The sequence below is a fragment of the Rhopalosiphum padi genome, chromosome 2 (assembly GCF_020882245.1).
Source record: "Rhopalosiphum padi isolate XX-2018 chromosome 2, ASM2088224v1, whole genome shotgun sequence".
In the NCBI taxonomy this organism is placed as follows: domain Eukaryota; kingdom Metazoa; phylum Arthropoda; class Insecta; order Hemiptera; family Aphididae; genus Rhopalosiphum; species Rhopalosiphum padi.
This window is the reverse complement of record NC_083598.1, coordinates 75402580-75421763: the sequence shown is the minus strand read 5'-3', so window position 1 is coordinate 75421763 and position 19184 is coordinate 75402580. Positions and strand designations below refer to the sequence as shown.

Here is a 19184-nt window from a genome sequence, read left to right as displayed (position 1 = left end):
ACATTGGAAAAGTTAGAATAATTTATTAGTTATCATAGCTAAAATTTAATATTACTATAAATACCACGTCGTAAGTTCTTCAGAGTAAGACGGCTTCAAGTAGCACTGACGTACCTGATAATTTCTCACAGTTCTTTACGTAAAGTTTTAGTTAAAGTGCAATGCAATACCTCTATAGTCCCTATGCTATATGAACTATAATATATTAATATGGTAAGAAGGGAAATGCGATAAGTCACTGAAACTTGTCGACAAGTTTATAATTGCTTTTAAAATTAAATTGAATGGAGTTTAAATTTTGATAACATTAAAATAATTTTTTTTTAATAAGATTAAATTTTTGGATATTCTTTATAACAACTAAAATAATTCTATTTAAAAAATTGACTTCAAAATATAATACATAATAAATACCGCGATATAACAGTTGATAATAATTATGTTACACTAATTAATTTAAAATAGTTGTGAACATTTACAATTGAAAAGCATGACTATCTATTCATACTATATTTATTATTTACAATAAATATGATAAAACATTTTTAGATAATTTTAAACAAACAATAAATGTACTTTGATAAATTAGTAAAAATAAAAAAAAATCTTAATGACATAGACATTATGCTTGTTGATGTATACACAAATCTCTTATTTTTAAGTTGGAATTGCATACATTTCAGACTTACAGAGGTATACATAATATTTTAGTTTATTTTTGACACACTTTCACACAGATAATTATTGTTGTTATTATGTTGTTTTTGTGTCAATATGTGTGACATCTTTAAGCGTATAGCCGCTAATATGACACCTCGTATTGACCGATGAAATCGAGAATTTTCGAGTTGCTTTAAGACTAACCAATAAGGCAATAACCATAGAAAAAAAACCCAACGACATTGTATAAAATCAATTCATAACAATCATTGTTATGTTATTATAATGCGTATTAACTACGCAATACTGCTGAATTCACAAGTCATATCAGGTCTAATGTAGTTGAATCATTTTCAAAATAGGTAACGGATTGACCGTAAAAGCAGTGGTGCCTCGGTACAAGGTCCGCGGGGAGACGGCCTTGCTCCGGTGCGACTACGAGCTGGAAGGTGCTTTCCTGTACGCCGTCAAATGGTACCGTGAAAACGAAGAGTTTTACCGGTTTGTGCCCAAAACGAACCCTCAGAAGACGTCTTATGCGGTGGATGGGATTAAAGTCGACGTAAGTATTTCGTAATAACTTTTTTTCCCCGCCCTATACCGCCACCAACACATCCCTTTCGATGCGGTCGTGTGACGATTAAACCGGCTTTTTATATTTTACGTATTTATTTGTTTGCGCAGCACACGCAGTCCAATAGCCGACAGTTAGTGTTGAGAGACATAACGCTGAAAACCACAGCTAATTACCGGTGCGAAGTTTCTGCAGAAGCGCCGTCGTTTGCTTCCGCACAAGATGGTGGCCGAATGGAAGTTATATGTAAGTATATAGTGATTTACGAAATTTAATCCAATCGAGCGACATCATCTGCAGTAACGTCATTACCATAGTCACTATATTATTATATTATATGGATTAATAAATTACTCTGAACGAATGATTTAATAATGAGTAAATATCGAACAAAAAGCAACAACATTTTTATGATTTGTGGCCGGAAACAAGTTTGCAGATTCGCTAAAAAAAAATTATTCGTCATTAAACAAACTTCAATAATATGATATTATTATTGATTAAATGATAACCTATTCATACTAAATATGAATAATATGAAACGGCAAAGTTAAATTAAAATTAATCATCGCAATTTTTTCTTCTGCGAGTAGTTAGGATTAGTAATGATGCCATGGTAGAAGTATGTAAGTACTCTTTTCTTTATACATTCGTTAAGCGTTAATTGTGACATTGTTAATATTATTTTTAAATACCATTTATGAATATATTTAGTTCAAAATCGAACAACAATTATTTAAACGATAAGTGTTTATATTTTTATAATTAAAATATATCTAAAACTCACCTTTAAAAACCTTGTTAATTAAAATAGTACAATTTTATTATGCAAACTGAAATTATATTATTTATGATTAATAAGTTAAAATATTAGAATTTTTCACGAAATATAAACCTTAGTTTACATAGGTTCACGCAGTAGTTTAGTAAAATGTTTTTTTTATTACAGATAAAATGTAAATATTATAAAATTTAAGTTTTCATTCCGTGCAAATCACTTGAAAATTTAATAAAGATAAGTAAAACAATTAAAAATTTAAATATATTTTCATGGTAAAATGTTAATGTAATATAAATATATAAAAATATCAGATAACTAGTATGTTTAAACTGTTAAGTATTTGTAGTTATTTTATTAGTAAAAATTAAAGATAATTCATAAATTTTGTTAAAACTGCCAAAGGTAGTATTTATTTTCGGTTATAGTATTTAAAGCAGATTTTATAACTTGTAAGGCTAAGATCAAAACAAAGGATAAAATACGTGTATTTAGGAAATACCCATCATCATCAATGAGTTATAATATTACCTACCATATCTAAATGCACAACTCAATATAATAGTATATAGTGTTATCAAATCTATAATTAATGAAATAATATTTTTGTTTTTTCAAAAGATCATTACATTCAATTGTTATTAAAAATAAATAACAATTTTATAGTGCCTATTAATATTAAACACGTGATAAACGTCAACATATTTAGGAATTTCCAATTAAACATACCTTTAAGTAATTTATAAAATAACGAGTTTACTTCAATGAACGACCCCAAAGTGTTTTCTTAAAGAAAGTTAATTAAGAATTTAAATTCATTGAATACTTTTAATAAAAATATATTAGAAAAATTAATTCTAATTGTATGCGTTGATACGGCGTTCGAAGAAATTCTCACTCTGCAGTAACTACAAAACTATAATAATATTGTATAATATACCAATATACTTTCAAGTTTTCAACGTATACAAAAATTGCCCCTCTCGCCTTTTGATAATATTCGTGAATTAATATATTTCACGTAAATATTTTGTTCACTAATTTTATCGATTTAAACTAAGATAGTTCTCGGAATTTTTCCGATGTTATATAAATTAATGTTATCTCTTGTTCAATTTTATCCCGTTCAAAACTAAGCAAACACAATTATTGTAATTTTTCAATAACAATTAAAGACATTTTTTTTTTTTTTTAATTTTTTTTTTTTTTACTGTAGAAGATATTTAAATTAAACTATTACGACTTTACAAGTATAACAGCTCAATGCAAGAAGAATAGAAACATAGTATAATATAAAACAATGTCAAAGAATTCCAATTTTAAATGTATAGCTGATGTATCAATCGAAGAGAGACCAATATTATACAAATTGTATAATTATATAAAAGACGGATATGATAAATAATGCTTATTATATGACTTTTTAATAAGTTTATCATATTTTTATTTTTTATTATACGGAGTGAAATATTTTAATTTAAACTAAATGAACATAATATCAATTAGATTTCACATTAATTGTTTGTTAAATTAATTGATGATTTAATAATAAATAACATTTGAAATTTTGGAATGCTCAAAGGATACATTTTATAAATGATTGTGTAAAATGTATACATTTAATGTAGTTATGCAGTTCAATATAGACAATTAAATAACATATTAAACCGTACATATATATAAGCTCGAGGACTATAGATATGTATCGGTGTATCCCTAGTCCCTCATTAGTATATCTCTTGTAACATAAATTTAAATTTAGTACAAATTCTAAAGACCTTCATACAAATAACAAACTCAATGTACATAAAAAGTTGATGAACATCCTTACTGGAGTTTTGTGACAGAAAATTTGTTATTATATACTTGTATTATACTAGTATGTACCTCAAAAATCTTGTTTCTCTATAAAGAATTTTAAAATATTTCGAAACGTTTATTTTATTTATTAATATTGAATTTGTTAAATTTCCTGAGTTTGCCGCACATTCAGATAACATTTTGTAAGTAAAACATTTTCCATATCCCATTAAAATGGATTCAAAAATAATTTTTTTTTACGTTAACATTATACACTATAATTTAATATTTTTTTTAGGTAATTATAGTTACCTAATAAAGTAATAAATAATAATCATATAACCTAATTGATGTTTGCTAATACGGGTTCCATATGGAATATAACAGTTTAATACAAAACAACATCGCTGCTGAGGTGTGCTACAAGAAAAATTGAGAAATTAAAATCACGTAATACAATTCGGTTGAAGCGATGATGTGCAATATGTTTTTGTTGTGTATCTTAATGGAAAAATATTCTAAAGTGTCATGCACGGAATCGATAAAATTGTAATTTTAAAATCTAAAAAATATAAGAACAAGGGTTTGTTTTACGCACGCATACGGGTATAAGTAAAAGCTATTGAACTTTAGCTGTCACATCGTGCATGTATCAGAAAGTATAAGAACAAAACGCCATATTATATTATTCGTTGTGTGTGCGAGTGTGTGAACTATTGATGAGAATATATACGATGGTCTAGCGATGTTTATATTTTATTTTCTGTTTTTTTTTTTATTCAAAATTCAAAAGTACCTCTCGGACGAAACCCCTTGACGTTGGTGACACTACCGAGATTTCAATATCGCAATGTTAGTCTACGAATTTGGGTCAACCTTTTTGTTTGTTGTATGAAAAAACCTTGGACGAAAAAACTTGTATTTTAAACCTTTAATCAACTTCTACCCTATACTAATGTATATAGATATAGATAAATAAAATATAAATTCTAATATTATGATATATTATATTTTGTGCAACACATAAATCAAAAACAGTATTTACATATTTGTAGTTATTGCAAACTGGTTTTCAACCGCAATTTTTTTTAATTGACACAATTTTTTATAATAATAGGCGTTTAGTAAATACATATTATGTAAGAATTTTATTATTTTTATATATCAACAGCATATTAATTAGTTATACAGTATATGCATGCGTTGTGCATATTGTATGTATGCCTATAATATTAAACAATATTATACTTGTTTACCTTTGGCTTTGACATTTCAGCTATTTCATAAAATAATATACTTACTTAAATTATAAAAATATCAATTAATTGAATAACTTAACAAGAATTTTACTTTGATATTAATAATTATAGATTGTATCAAAATATTTAAAGTAGGTAATCAAAATTATATTTTGCATTAAACAAATATAATATTATAAACATGATATCAGTAGGTAAATTCATTTCAGAATAATATTTTAAAAACTTCTCGTGCCGTAATCATATGTTAAATGTAACAATTACATAAAATAGTATTTGGTGTACTGCAGTTTAAAACATTATCTTAAATGTATTTTTCGTTTATATCTACTCAATATATCTATTCAAAGTACTTTTAAAACGTCCCATGATATTCTACGACTGTACATTTTAAGTTTACTGAACGCGCTGTCATATTATTGTATAATCATCTTTGTTGATCACATTTTATAACCATAATAGAACCAAAAATGACAATTGTATATAATATACATCTATATAATATTAATATATGGGTTATTATTCGTTAAACATAATTTTTATTTTTAATAAACCTGGTTCTATGATTCGCATAAATAATGTGGATCAGTACATATTTTTATAATAAAAAAATCCTTTTGGTTTTTCTATAATAATATTTAAGTGTTTTTTATATAACATGAGTAGAAATACTTGAAAAATGTTTAATACTTTTAACCAAATCTTTTAAATTCAACACAGTTAATATTTTTAGAGACAAATTTTGGCATCTTCCTAGTAAATTACAAAAACTACTAAAATGCGTTGTCACCTTAACGGTAATATGCCATTGAAAACTCAGATTCAGATTAAACTTTTTTCATTATTTTACAACTTTTTACAGTCCTAGAAACTCAAAAAGTATAACCCACTCGTTAACCTATACATTGTTGCTTTTCAGATTTTTGTTTTAAATATATTTAAAAAAAAATTAACTGATTATATTATTTTGTCGACTAAATATATCTTATAAGTAGTGTCTTATAAATATCTTATACATTTCAAGTTTAAAATGTTGTCAGTATGCTTTTATATAAGCCGTGAATTTTCAAATCTATGTGTGATGCTTATCGCACTTTCTTTATTGTCACGTGTTCTATACATGACGCTGGTTCTGATTTGAGACAACATTGGACGCTATGTACTTTGAAATTAGAATTCGGTTGGCAAACAAATACGTATTCTGTCAATATGTTTACTAGAGATTCAGATCTAACAGCAGAACTACAGAAGGGAATTTCGTTTTATGTATTAAATGTTGTGGCATTTATATTATGGCATGAACAAAATGTTCGTTTACACGGGAACAGTGAATTAATTCAAAAATAAATAATATCTTGTGCTTAAAATGTAATACCCATATTTTTTTACCGTGATTTTATATTCTTGTGAATTTCTCTATCCAACAAAGAAATCATTAAGCCTACGTATTATTAATGTTTAACCAATGATGAAAAGCTAGCTAATAGTTGGTACATATTTTTATATCATAATAATATATTAATATTAAACACGGTTCAAGCGAATTATATAAAAACAATTTTTTCTGTATATTTAGAATTAAGAGACCCATTAAAATTAATGTATGAATTAATTATTTATCTTACAATTGTTGTAAATGTAAATATTAATTTACTATATTTTTAATTCCAGTAGAGTCGCTGGTAACTCAAAGTTGAAAGGAGATAAAAATTCGCTTCGAGATATGTATTATTCGAGATATCTAACTCGAATTTATAACATTAATTTATATAACTAGAGGAATAAAAAAAAAATTCGAGTTGTCAAGTTTTTCGAATTATCGAGGTTCGAGTTATCGTGCCTTGACTGTATTTTCTTCTTTTTTTAATTTTTATACATTTCAGTTTACAAAAAATAGAAAACATTAATTATTATAAATTTAATAGACTTAACAATATATTTAAAACAGAAAAATGTATTTAGAAATAATTTTTCATAGTTAACTTAATTCAAAAAATATATTATATTGTATTTTAGAAATAATACAAACTGAAATTTGATCTCCGACTATTTTGTTGGAAAATTATATATTATTTTGTACGTTTAATCAATTATGAGTATACACTGGCATATTGTTTTCATGGATTACATTTTTGTTATAATATTTTTTCATGACACATGCAATTACACTATAACATAATATTTAAAAAAGGATATCAATTGGAATTTATTAAAACTAAATTCTGCAATGTATAATATGAATTATAGCCACAAGTACAATGAACAAATATAATTCTGGGATAATTAATTAAAAATAATATTTTAATATTTTTCATTTTTATTAAATGCGTGCAAAAAAAAACCCATAGGTATATCGTATTATTTTATAATTTTCAGAGAGATTGTTGATGGAAGAGTTGATATATCTATAGTTTAATTATTTGCATTATTTTTTCGTTTACAAACCATTAGTAATAAACCTAAATGATTTTTTTTTTTTTAGGGTAGGTAAAATGAATGCTCCAAAAGTTTCATGTACTCAATGTAAATGTATATATATTTAGGATTCAGTACAGATAGTATTTCGGCATTGCATTATATAGATGAGAGGTCATTATTGTAATTTTTCAATAGTTTTTCGGTGAAATTCGAAAAACTAACAAAAAAAAAAAAAAAACACCACCACCTTAACAGATTTGTATACGCAGGAGACCCTGCAGGGATCAACCAAAACTTTTTGTATTATTTTATAACTTTTAAATAATTCTGCAGAGAGTTGAAATGTTTATCGATTAAATTTTCACTTTTTTTTTATTTATTATAGACGTGATATAATTTTTTAAATATGTAACTGACGACGCAGACCATATTTCGGATTTCGTATACACACAACTCTGAAAATATTAACTGTTTGCACATAGTATAGTAGATGGAGAATATTCATACTTGACATTTTAGTACTAGGTACTCATATTATATTCTTTATTATATCCAATACATTTATTATTTTTATGATCATTTAATATTTGAAAAAGTTCCTATAAATTACATCATAAACCAAAACCACGTTCCGTTAAGAGTAGTTTTTATTACGCGACAATTGCATAGCTTTCGGGTTGTTAAAAAAACAATACAAGGGGCCGAAGCAAGCAGAGCGAGACGAATGACCAACACCCTGTGGTCGGCAGTCTCTGGTTACTGTATACTTTTTTGTATATATTACCAACGTTTATATTGTTTAATTTGTCAAAATATCATGATACCGGCAGTTTCAACTGATCACGGGGTTTCAATGAATTATGTTATATTTTGAGTTGAATAATATTATAGTATGATTTTATACGACCCCTGAGAGATTCAAGTAAATTTATAGCGAAATATAAATAAATAACCGTGTCCGACAATTAACACAGTGAAGATGGACATATGAACGTATCAATACTGCGTGTGCGTGAAATTAAAACGCACAGAAATTCATGAGTATATTAAATAATCATTCTGAAAATGTTATTTAATTTAATATCAATCAATTAGTGTATTATTTCAATATGCAATTCAAACGTTTTTATTTTAATATAATTTCACGAAATGTATTTAAAAACGCTTGAAAAGCTCTTTAAACTTATTAATCGATTTAAAAATATGAATGTAATTCGTTTTTTAGGAACTAAAGAAATTAATTTAAGTGGTTCGTTTTATCATTAACTTACTCATTTATAAAAATCGTATCCAATTAACAACTTATCACGCGTTTAATCTTTAAGTATTCAATATGGTTTATTATTTATGATCAGTACAGAATATTTAAAAAAGATATTAAACATAAATATTAAATAATTTTATACTAATGCATTTTTTTTAACAATAATGATTAATGAGTAATGACCATTATGCATATTATTATCCATTAATTGTATAAATATTTAATATTTATACTTACATAAAATAACTTTCACTTATATTCATACAATATTTCAGGGAAAATTATACAACTCATTTTTTTATTAATTATTTTCATTGGAAAAATATTTATGAATACCATTTTGCATTATAATTTTACATTATATATAATGTTCTTAACTAGTATTAAATATTATTTGATTTCAGCGAACTTAGAACCCCGTTGAAATAGTATTGTACAGTTTTAATTAATTAATAGATAATCCATAAATATCTTTAACAGTGTAAATAATATTTTATATTTTAAAAGAAAAAAAGTGAATTTTAAAAAAGACAGTAGATACTTGATACATACATACACAATATTTAAATATTATATTTTTATATATTGTAGTATCATTTATTTAATTATCTCGTATTTTATTCATTCGTTGATCACGCTTGTCGAGTAAAAGAATATCACCTTTTTATATATGTAGAATATAGGTATTATTTAATATTATTACCTGTACCTACGGTAGTTTTGTGTCGTTTATTGCTCGTCGTAATATAGCAAAATGCGAGTACCTACGTCGATAGTACCACCGTCCATCACATATAATATATTGACATTATGTCGGATTGGTCATCGACTATAGTAGTCGTCGATGTGTATTTATATGGTATTATTATATTATATATTTCAGTACTGTCAATCGCATTTTCGTACGAAAAATACTTCTCAGCGTTATGAAACAGACATTTTTCTCCTCTCTTTTTTTTTATGATTAATTGTCGTGATCGCTGCGGAAAGGTAACCTCCAAAATGCATTGCCATCGGTGGTGTGTACACAAAGCACGCAAACGCACACGCATACATATTATATATATAAATATAATATAGGTACATTGTATGCGTATCGTTCTATACGGTGGGAGGGGTTGCGGTCGTAGATGAATTTGCCGTTCGACGTTTCGGGAAAAGCTAAAGAATTTCGTGACGGGTGTGATAAATTAGGTTCTCCGACTCGGACAATATTTCACGTGCAACACACAAAAATATAATACACTTGATTGGCCGACTACGCGCCACTTTACGATTCTCCATTTATCGATCGGCATCAGTTCGAACCTATTCTGTCGGTGTTGCTCATCATTGCGAAAGCCAAACAAAACGGGTACGACGACGTTTGCAGGTACACCAGAAACCGGCAAATATTATGTAAATGTAACGCATCACAAACCCAGCCCTTATAAGTTATAACTATAGGGTTATAAAAGTTTAAAGCACTAAAAACATAGTTAGGTATTAAAATATTATATAAACATAAAAAGAAAACTATGCGCTAAAAAACAAAAATATATAAACACTGATTATATTGTTTTGACGCTCACATTTTATTTTTAATTTAAATAGTTATTTTTTAAATTATATAAAAATATCATTGTAATATTCCGCTATTCTAAGTTAAGGTATATATAGGGTGTCCCGTAAGGATTCGCCCATTGTGGTATCTCCTGAAATAATAGAGATATCATAATTCTGGGTTTTTAATAAGATTCACAGAGACAAGTAATACAAATATTGTATGTTTCAATTTATTTTAATGTTTTGGTAAAAAATTTAAAAAAATATATTTTATTATTTTATTATTTTCAAAAAATTTGTAGAGTTTATTATTCTGAAAATATTGACGTTTCAACATTTTAATTTCATTTATCTCCTAATTTTTAATATTTTCTAGTTTCGAAAAGCCGGCTGTACGAGCACGTGGGCCACATGTTTGATACACAGATACCACTATCGAATTCAATTATTCACAGTTTTTTTCGATATTAGAAAAAATATTAAAAATCAGGAAATAAATGAAATTAAAATGTTGAAACATCAATATTTTCAGAAAAATGAACTTCTCTATAAAATGGCTATCTTTAATTTTTTGAAAATAATTAAATAAAAATATATTTTTTAACTTTTTTACCAAAACATTACAATAAATTAAAACATAAAATATGTGTAGTTCTTGTCTCTGTGAATCTTATTAAAACACCAGAATTATGATATCTCCATTATTTGAGGAGATATCGCAATGGGTAAATTCTCATGGGACACAATGTACCTATAGAATATATTATCGATGTGCAACGTATGCGAAGTGTTTATAAATAAAAAACTGTCTTTAAAGTACATTCAAATCTACGTATTTATATTTAATTAGTTAGATTTAATTAAGCTTTAGAATTTTTATTCAAAAATTCACGTCAATAAATATATTGATTATCTTACACACAGTGATCAATAATATTAATCGGTTAAAAAAAAACTAGGAAAAAAATGCAAACAAGTATATATATATATGTTGGTATGTTAATTAGAAGTTCTTCGTGCCACATTGACAAAATGACAATATACAAAGCACATGATACCATTATTATTGTTACTATTGTCAGGTATAAGTTTATAAGTTTAAATCTATTAGAAAAGTTTTTAGCAATTCACATAAATAAAATGCATCGTCTACTACCCGTAAACATACATATATCTACGACGTTTGTATATTATTTTAATAAATATTTGTTTAACGTTTTCAAGAGCAAACGTCTGCACGTTATTGGCTTTACGCGATAAAAATAAATAAATAATAAAAATAATAAAAATAATAAACATAATATACCTACTGCACGCCTTGTCAACAAAACCGAACGGCAGGACATAAAATATTGAGTTGCAGTATAGGACTTCTAAACGCAATATTTGAAGGAAACCCATTAGACGCGCGTGTCAACGAATAAAATAATATATTATGTATAACATATTATACCGTATGGAATCCCGAAACCCCCGACCGTTGAATTAATAATTGCCGGCTTAAAACGTATTCATTCGTTGGACTCTTCATCTTCACTTCGGAGTTATTCGCCTGTCACAATGAGAAACGCGCGAGCTCAGTGAAAGAGAAAAAGTAAAAAAAAGAAAAAAAACCAATGGGGGTAAGATAAAGCATCAGTTGGATTTAAAAAATTGATACGGATGAATGTAAAAATGAAAAGTACCAGAAAACTGTGTACATGAAACTGTCGAATAAGAATATAAAAATATAAATATCATTTTAAACGCGTGTAGTTGAAACGTTTTCTCAATGCTCTAGTTAAAAATGATAAATAACCTACACATTACCATTAAATTATATTAAAAGTTACACGGTCTTAAACCGAATATTTGTTTTTGAAAATCATCATACCGCAAACATCTGAAAACATTGCATTGTGTTATTATTGCGAACAATGCAATTAAAAAATAAACTGTACTCGTGTAATGTATGCGAATATACGATAATTATTATTACTACCCGAGATGTGAATAAATAAAGATAAAAGTTTTATTTTTAAGTTATTTCTTGGAAATTTTGATAATAATTTTATTATATTATACGGATGTACAGAATTATTATATGTGTACTAAACCGTACAACGTAAACCGTAACAATAATAATATAAACGATGCATTTTGCCAACGATTTACCTTCGCTAAAATCATTTTAATTATGTATCGTTACGACCGCGGTTAACATTGTCTATAATTATTATTATAATTTGGACGATAGGCAAACTGAACGATTTTCTGCACACGTGGTCGTTTCAGAAAACCGTCATAACATTTTGTAACTACATAATATTACGATATACGTACACCCAAGAATAATGGCACTGTCTCAGTCTTATTTATATAGCAATAGTTATCAATGTTACTAAATAAATAATTTACAGTAAAAAAAGGTGATTATTATCCGAAAAACAATAGTTTATATTACTATAGAACATTTCTTAAATAGTACAAAAAATCGTAAGAATTTTAAAATATTTTAAACTTTACGGAGGGTAAGCACTGAGCATGCTTGGTGAACTATCTTATACATGTTATATATAAATATATGAAAAAACAAGGACATAAAATATATAAATAATATGTATCGCGTGATTTAGATAACTAAGATAAATGTTACGATACTTATTTATTAAAAAGTTCTACGCGCGATTTTTGTAATTTTTGTTATCGCACGTGAGTTTTATTTTATAGGTATAGATAATTCTGCGTTAAATTTACTTCGTAACTAAATATAATATTTATAAACTCGTCATGTTATAAGTACAAAAGTACCCCCAGACACGTAGACAGAAACAAATGCATGTTTTTGTGTATATGGATTAGGAGAGCGAGTGAAATAATTCAATAGTCATATCGAAAAAGGTAATTTTTAATAATATTTCAGGGGAGGGATGAACCTTGAATACGTGACTTTAGTAAGCTAAATTATAACGTAGTTTGTTGAAAACTTTAGTATATTCATTTTCAATTCCTAAACATTTAGATCGGTAGAGTATTTTATTACTATAGTGCTATAGAATGCAAAATGTATATTCGATCTCATAAATGTAATAATCAAAAATTGTTCGTGTCCCGGCTCCGGGATGACATCATCGGATTACAGATATTTAAAATCATTACCTCAGAATAATCATAGTCAATTTCAATATAACCTCAATAATTCTACTAAATAAGTAAATATTAGAAATTATTATTATTAATAATAAGACGGCCTCACACGTCTTGTAAGTACGAATGCATTTATGTATAAAACGCGGATTCGAATTGTTTGAGATTGGCCATGGTGATTTATAAGCAATACAATAATATAACCATTTGATATATGAAATAAAAGTTTTTTTAATTAAAACAATTTCTTAATTTTATAATATTTATAAACATTAAATAGTTTTAAATTAAATAACAATTATAATAATAATTAAAAACACGTGTTACCATTTAATTCGTATGACTTAAATAGAATAAATTATAAAATATTATGATGTAAGTACGAGTACATTGCTTGTAATTTATTACTAATATTATAAGTTATAACTAATTTGAGATCAAAAGTTATAAATGGTTTACGGTTTCTAATCGAATCCAAACTACGTTCACTTCTTATCATCATACTAATACCAGTAGAAACTTCTAAATTTAAAGAGCTGAACAGTCATAGAAAACGGATTATGCCGAAAATTGCCAAGTAATAATATTCTATATATTACTATAATTTAACAATATTAAGTACCATACAGTACCTAACCATGAGCACATTTTGAGATCAATTTGATCAATAACTCGTGTACGTAATACGCAATAATGTACATTATAATAATATTACCAGTATCAGTTACATTATCGTTGTTACTACCTACCTGTATAAGTAATTGTAGTTTGGTATTTGAGAACACCAAATTGTATAAATTATTGTGCGTATAATATATGTTTCAGAGTTATTGATATTTATGTAGTTAACGACATGCGTATTAACATATTATATATTTACTTAGATGGTGTAAATTTTTGAAACATACAATTTAATATACATACCTATATTATATTATATGAGTAATAAAATGTTTCTGCCCCCCCTCCCCTCCCGCACCGACACAACAAACCGCCAAATTGAATAGTCACGTGTCTTTTTAAATTCCTTAAACTACCGTCGAATGATTTATTTTTACAATAGCGATCTCCATATGACGTTTAAATAATATGCACTTAACTAATGTGGATATGCGTATAGAATAATATTGCATTTCGTAAAAAAAAAAAAAAAAATTGCACCAAATAGAATGCTGCTTGTTTGGAAGGATTCGGTGTGAGAATAATACTCGATACAGGAATATCTTAATTCGCGTATTTTACTGTTTATATAAGTGTGATATGATAAGAAAATTGCATTTTAATTTTTACAGTCGCCGTGGTACGCCGCAATTATACTGTGTTGATCCGATGAAACGATGCTGTTGGGCCTTACATTTAAATACGCCTTGTTATAATTTTATTGCAAATGTACTTTATGATTTTTTTTTTCTCAACACTCGATTAAACTGCACTAATATAATATTCAAATATAATTCAATGCAATTATAATACGCGCACACCGTAAAAACTAGTAAGATATTTTTTAGTTTATTTTATGAAGTAAAAACATTTATTGACATTTATTACAAATATGATTTCTTATAACTTTTCAGAAATAAAATTAATATTGTAATGCTTACTTATTCAAAGCAATAATACTACAAAACGTACGAATTAAATATTATACTTTTTTAAATAATAATAAAAAAAAAAACGTGTAATCGATAATAATTGGCTTCAACAAACAGATCGAATATTATTCGGTCCATATCAAAATAGTCGTTACGATGATTTTTTTTTTTTGATTTTCCATTGCTTAACAAAGCAAAGTTTGATAAACGATTTTGTCCATAATGACATTATTATTTTAAACCAACCTCGTTACGCAGAAGGCGACTGCATCACGGGCCACGGACTCCACCGGGATTTTTTATTTTCATTTACGCGCTCCAATTGGACGCAAAACTAAGTGAACCACGTCATATCGTCCACCGTATTAATTTAGCCGTCCTCGAAATATAATGTTGGAAAAAAAAAAAAAAAATAAGGGAAAAAAATGTACACCGCATCGGCAAAGTTTATGGTACGCGGGTGGGCGGCGCGTAGGTATATAGATATATGTATCCGCGGTAATACTATCGGTCGGTCAGAGAATAAAAATAAAAATCAACCGACAACTTTTGATGTTTCGGTCCATTAAACTTCTGAACAAAAGTTTTCGGGTAAAAGAATGCTTCGGCGATTACTTTCGTTCCCGTGAAATTATTATACCGCGCCACTGTGTGCAACACGTTGTTGTTGTATAGCTCGAGATTTTCTACGATCGCGGTTGTTGTTAATACAAAACATTTCTATGGATATAACAGTATATTGTTCTGTTCTTATGATACCGTTGTAGGCCCGAGTTTTGTTGTTTTACATCGATGAAATATTAACATTTAATAGAATGGTTTAACATATTATTATGTAAAGTTTAACACCGATAACTATTCGTTTGACATTTATTATTGTTCATGCGCGTATGTGCTCAAGACCTGTCTATTTGTAATCTAACAAAACATATTTTTGTAATGCATTATGTATTTATGTATATCGACAATCAATAGATTGGAATAAAATATTTGATTTTAATTTATATTTTATCCGATAGACCGTCAATGTGCAAATAGTATTACACCTATTTTCAAGTTAATTACTAAATATGATCAATATTATTAGTGATGGCCGTCGGATCTTCTGATTTTCTTTATATTACTCGTGTTTTAGTCAACATTATTTATTTTCTGTTCAATATTATATATTATATATTTTTGTTATATCTCAACCGCGGCAATACTTAAATATAAAGATAATAATATTACCGCAGTAAATAGTTATAAAAATTAATGCGGTGGATAGGCGGGGTATTGTTTTATTGACTATCTATACTGATTCGGTCTGATGGAAGTTAGAATAAACTTTGTGGAGCCGTTCGACAGCAATAATTGATGAACTTAAATCTTATTTGTATCTCAAAAATGAAAATGGATTGCATTAATTTTAAGATAAAAATTAGGAAAACAATTTAAACACTCGTAGTATAGACACTTTTGTTTTATTTTTATATTATTACAGCGATTAACCGTTTTGTTCAATGCGTTAGTAAAATCATTATTTTAAAATATCATTACACCAAATAGATACCTATTACAAAAAATATAAGTATAAAATACTCAAGTAGTAAAGTTATTATTATTGTTTGTCATCTGTACAAGTAATTGCAAGACTATTAATATAGTGTAGACATTATACTACTAATATATAGAACATTGTGTGGCGTTTAAAATGACTATCAATCGCGAAGAATTACAATTGAGCTCTTCCCCCCACACACAACCACTAAGCAAATGTATGGGTAAAACACCTTTGCTGTCTATCAAATAAGTTCAAATTTAAACACAAAAATATACAAATAACATACAGAGGGTATGTTGTGGTTTCTAATCGCGAACCATAGTTGAGCTCTCCCCGACGCGCAAGTGTATAGAGATAGAGGTGCACATATCTATTTTATTTTTTATTTCACTCTCGTTTTAAATTTATGTGTAAAATCGTTCTGAGCGAACGTTGCTAGTATTCCCGATTGCACTCGAGCTGGAATCGTTCCAAACTGGCAGTCGAATCGTCAGTTTTTCATTTTCGCAATATCAACGAGAGAAATATATCGAACATTCGTAGGTAATATCGTTGGATTATATTACATTTTGTTTATTAAAATTATTATTTTTTTTTCACGTTTCTCATATTATACCATCTCGTGGACGACATTTTTTTTTCATATATATTATATAGGTATGCCATTCACTCGTATAATATCGATTGCGTATGCATTACGTAGGTACAAGAATTTGTTCATACGCGCTGGTACAGTGGTACAACGCGCGTATGTATACTTAAACATTTACACGGAAGATATCGAAAAGCCGGAACCCGTATTTTTTCTGTACATTTAAACGAAATATTCGCAATTTGTATTGGAGTGTACGGGAAAAATAGTATCTACCTATGCACTATATTGCTGTGACAGTCGTATTAAATAAACTCGCGTATTTTAATGGTTTTACTCTGGTAGAACGAGACAAATTGTGCTATTTATTTAATTTAACTATTTAATAAAGGTTGACTGTGTAGTTACAGATAAAAACCAAGGTAATCAATTAACACAGTTACACTAATTCTGTAAAAAATTCACTTTTTACTATTTTTAACACTGGTAGTGGTTACTGGTTTATAATATATTTTGTTTTTGCCAACGCCACTAACTACCATTATTATAAATAAATTATAATAACATAATACACCTATTAAATTATAATTGTTTAATTAAATAATAAAATATTATTCATCTTTTGATTATGATTATCTTTAGTTTAAATGATTGGCTACTTAATTAATTAAACCAGATTTTTATAATAATATGCAATATTGTTTTACATATTTTAAATATATAGTGTATATGATACAATATAAAATATAATGATAATATAATATTATAGCACAATTAATTGAACTATTAAAATGTATTTTACTTTAATGTATTTGCAATAGAGTAAGTATCTAAATACCTACAATTTTAGTATCGCGATACTCACATAGACAAGTATTTAGTATCTATGTAATATTGTGATTTGTAATACTTATCATTAGTTAAGTATTTTGTTCATTCCCGTCTAGGTAGGTACAGTTACCGAGTTACAGAGTAAATACATAGCCATTTTGATTTTTAGACTAAACGAGGTGTTATTTACCAAATTTAAAATGATATGTATTATATATTATAGTAATTTACATGGTTAACATCTGAATTGACCCAAACACTCCGACACTATTTAGGGCAGGTGAACGTGAGCGTTTTGGGCTTGTACTTACTACGCTTTTATTGTCATGTTTTTTTTTTTTTTTTTAATGCCTACCTCTTTAGAATATAATAATAATATATGGTGAGGGTTACTGCCGTTAGTTATTTACAATGCGTGTAGTAGTCATTATTATTCCATGTCCGTGTTTTGCCCTTCATTCAGAGGTCTACTGCTATTTAAACTTAAAAATTAATGTGAACTTTGGTGAGGTCCGAGAAATTAAAATACGTAAGTACCAGTTACATTTCCACTACAAAATAATATTAAAACAATATGTATTTTTCTATTATCGACTGCAGCGTAAATCACGAAGGAAAAACCATTAAGTTAGGTAATAAAGATAAATTGATTATTTTTTTCGTTTTCGAACAAAAAACGCAATAGTCAAAATAATATATTAATTACTCTTTATACACGTTTTTTTTTTTTAATATTTTAGTTTTTCCATTATCGTAGTGTAAAGCATGTTTTGTTGTTTTCCAACCACCATGCATAAAATATGTATATATGTGCCTATAGGCGCTGTGTAATTATTATTATGATATTATCGCTGTATACTCGTATAATAAAACTCGCTACAGGTTCAAAACCAAATTTAAGAATAAGATAGAAGAAAGTTACGATTGTAGTAAATAATGTTTATGAGGGAGTTTTTCGTAAGTAGTATCCATTATTATTTTTACATTTGAATTATTAAAACTTATGCATTTATATATTTGTGCGTCTTATGTACGTGTTTTTATCCATAGTGTTGTTATTACGTGTACTTATTAATTTATAGTTTGAATGCTTTACGTTTAGTAATATAAACCTTATATATTATAATATGATGTAAAAGACAATGTTACTATAAACGAGAAACACAATCAACGACCATGGCTATAATAAGTTTGTGGTTTTT

General features: G+C 27.1%; 1 protein-coding gene across 1 annotated transcript in view; it reads left to right on the top strand.

Moving 5' to 3' along the window:
• Positions 1-19184, top strand: part of LOC132922551 (uncharacterized) — a 76713-nt gene that overhangs the window by 29928 nt on the left and 27601 nt on the right. Inside the window, exons 3-4 of the mRNA XM_060986122.1 lie at positions 1023-1222; positions 1345-1480. Of these exons, the coding sequence (XP_060842105.1) occupies positions 1023-1222; positions 1345-1480 (336 nt within the window). The remainder of the gene's footprint in view (positions 1-1022; positions 1223-1344; positions 1481-19184) is intronic.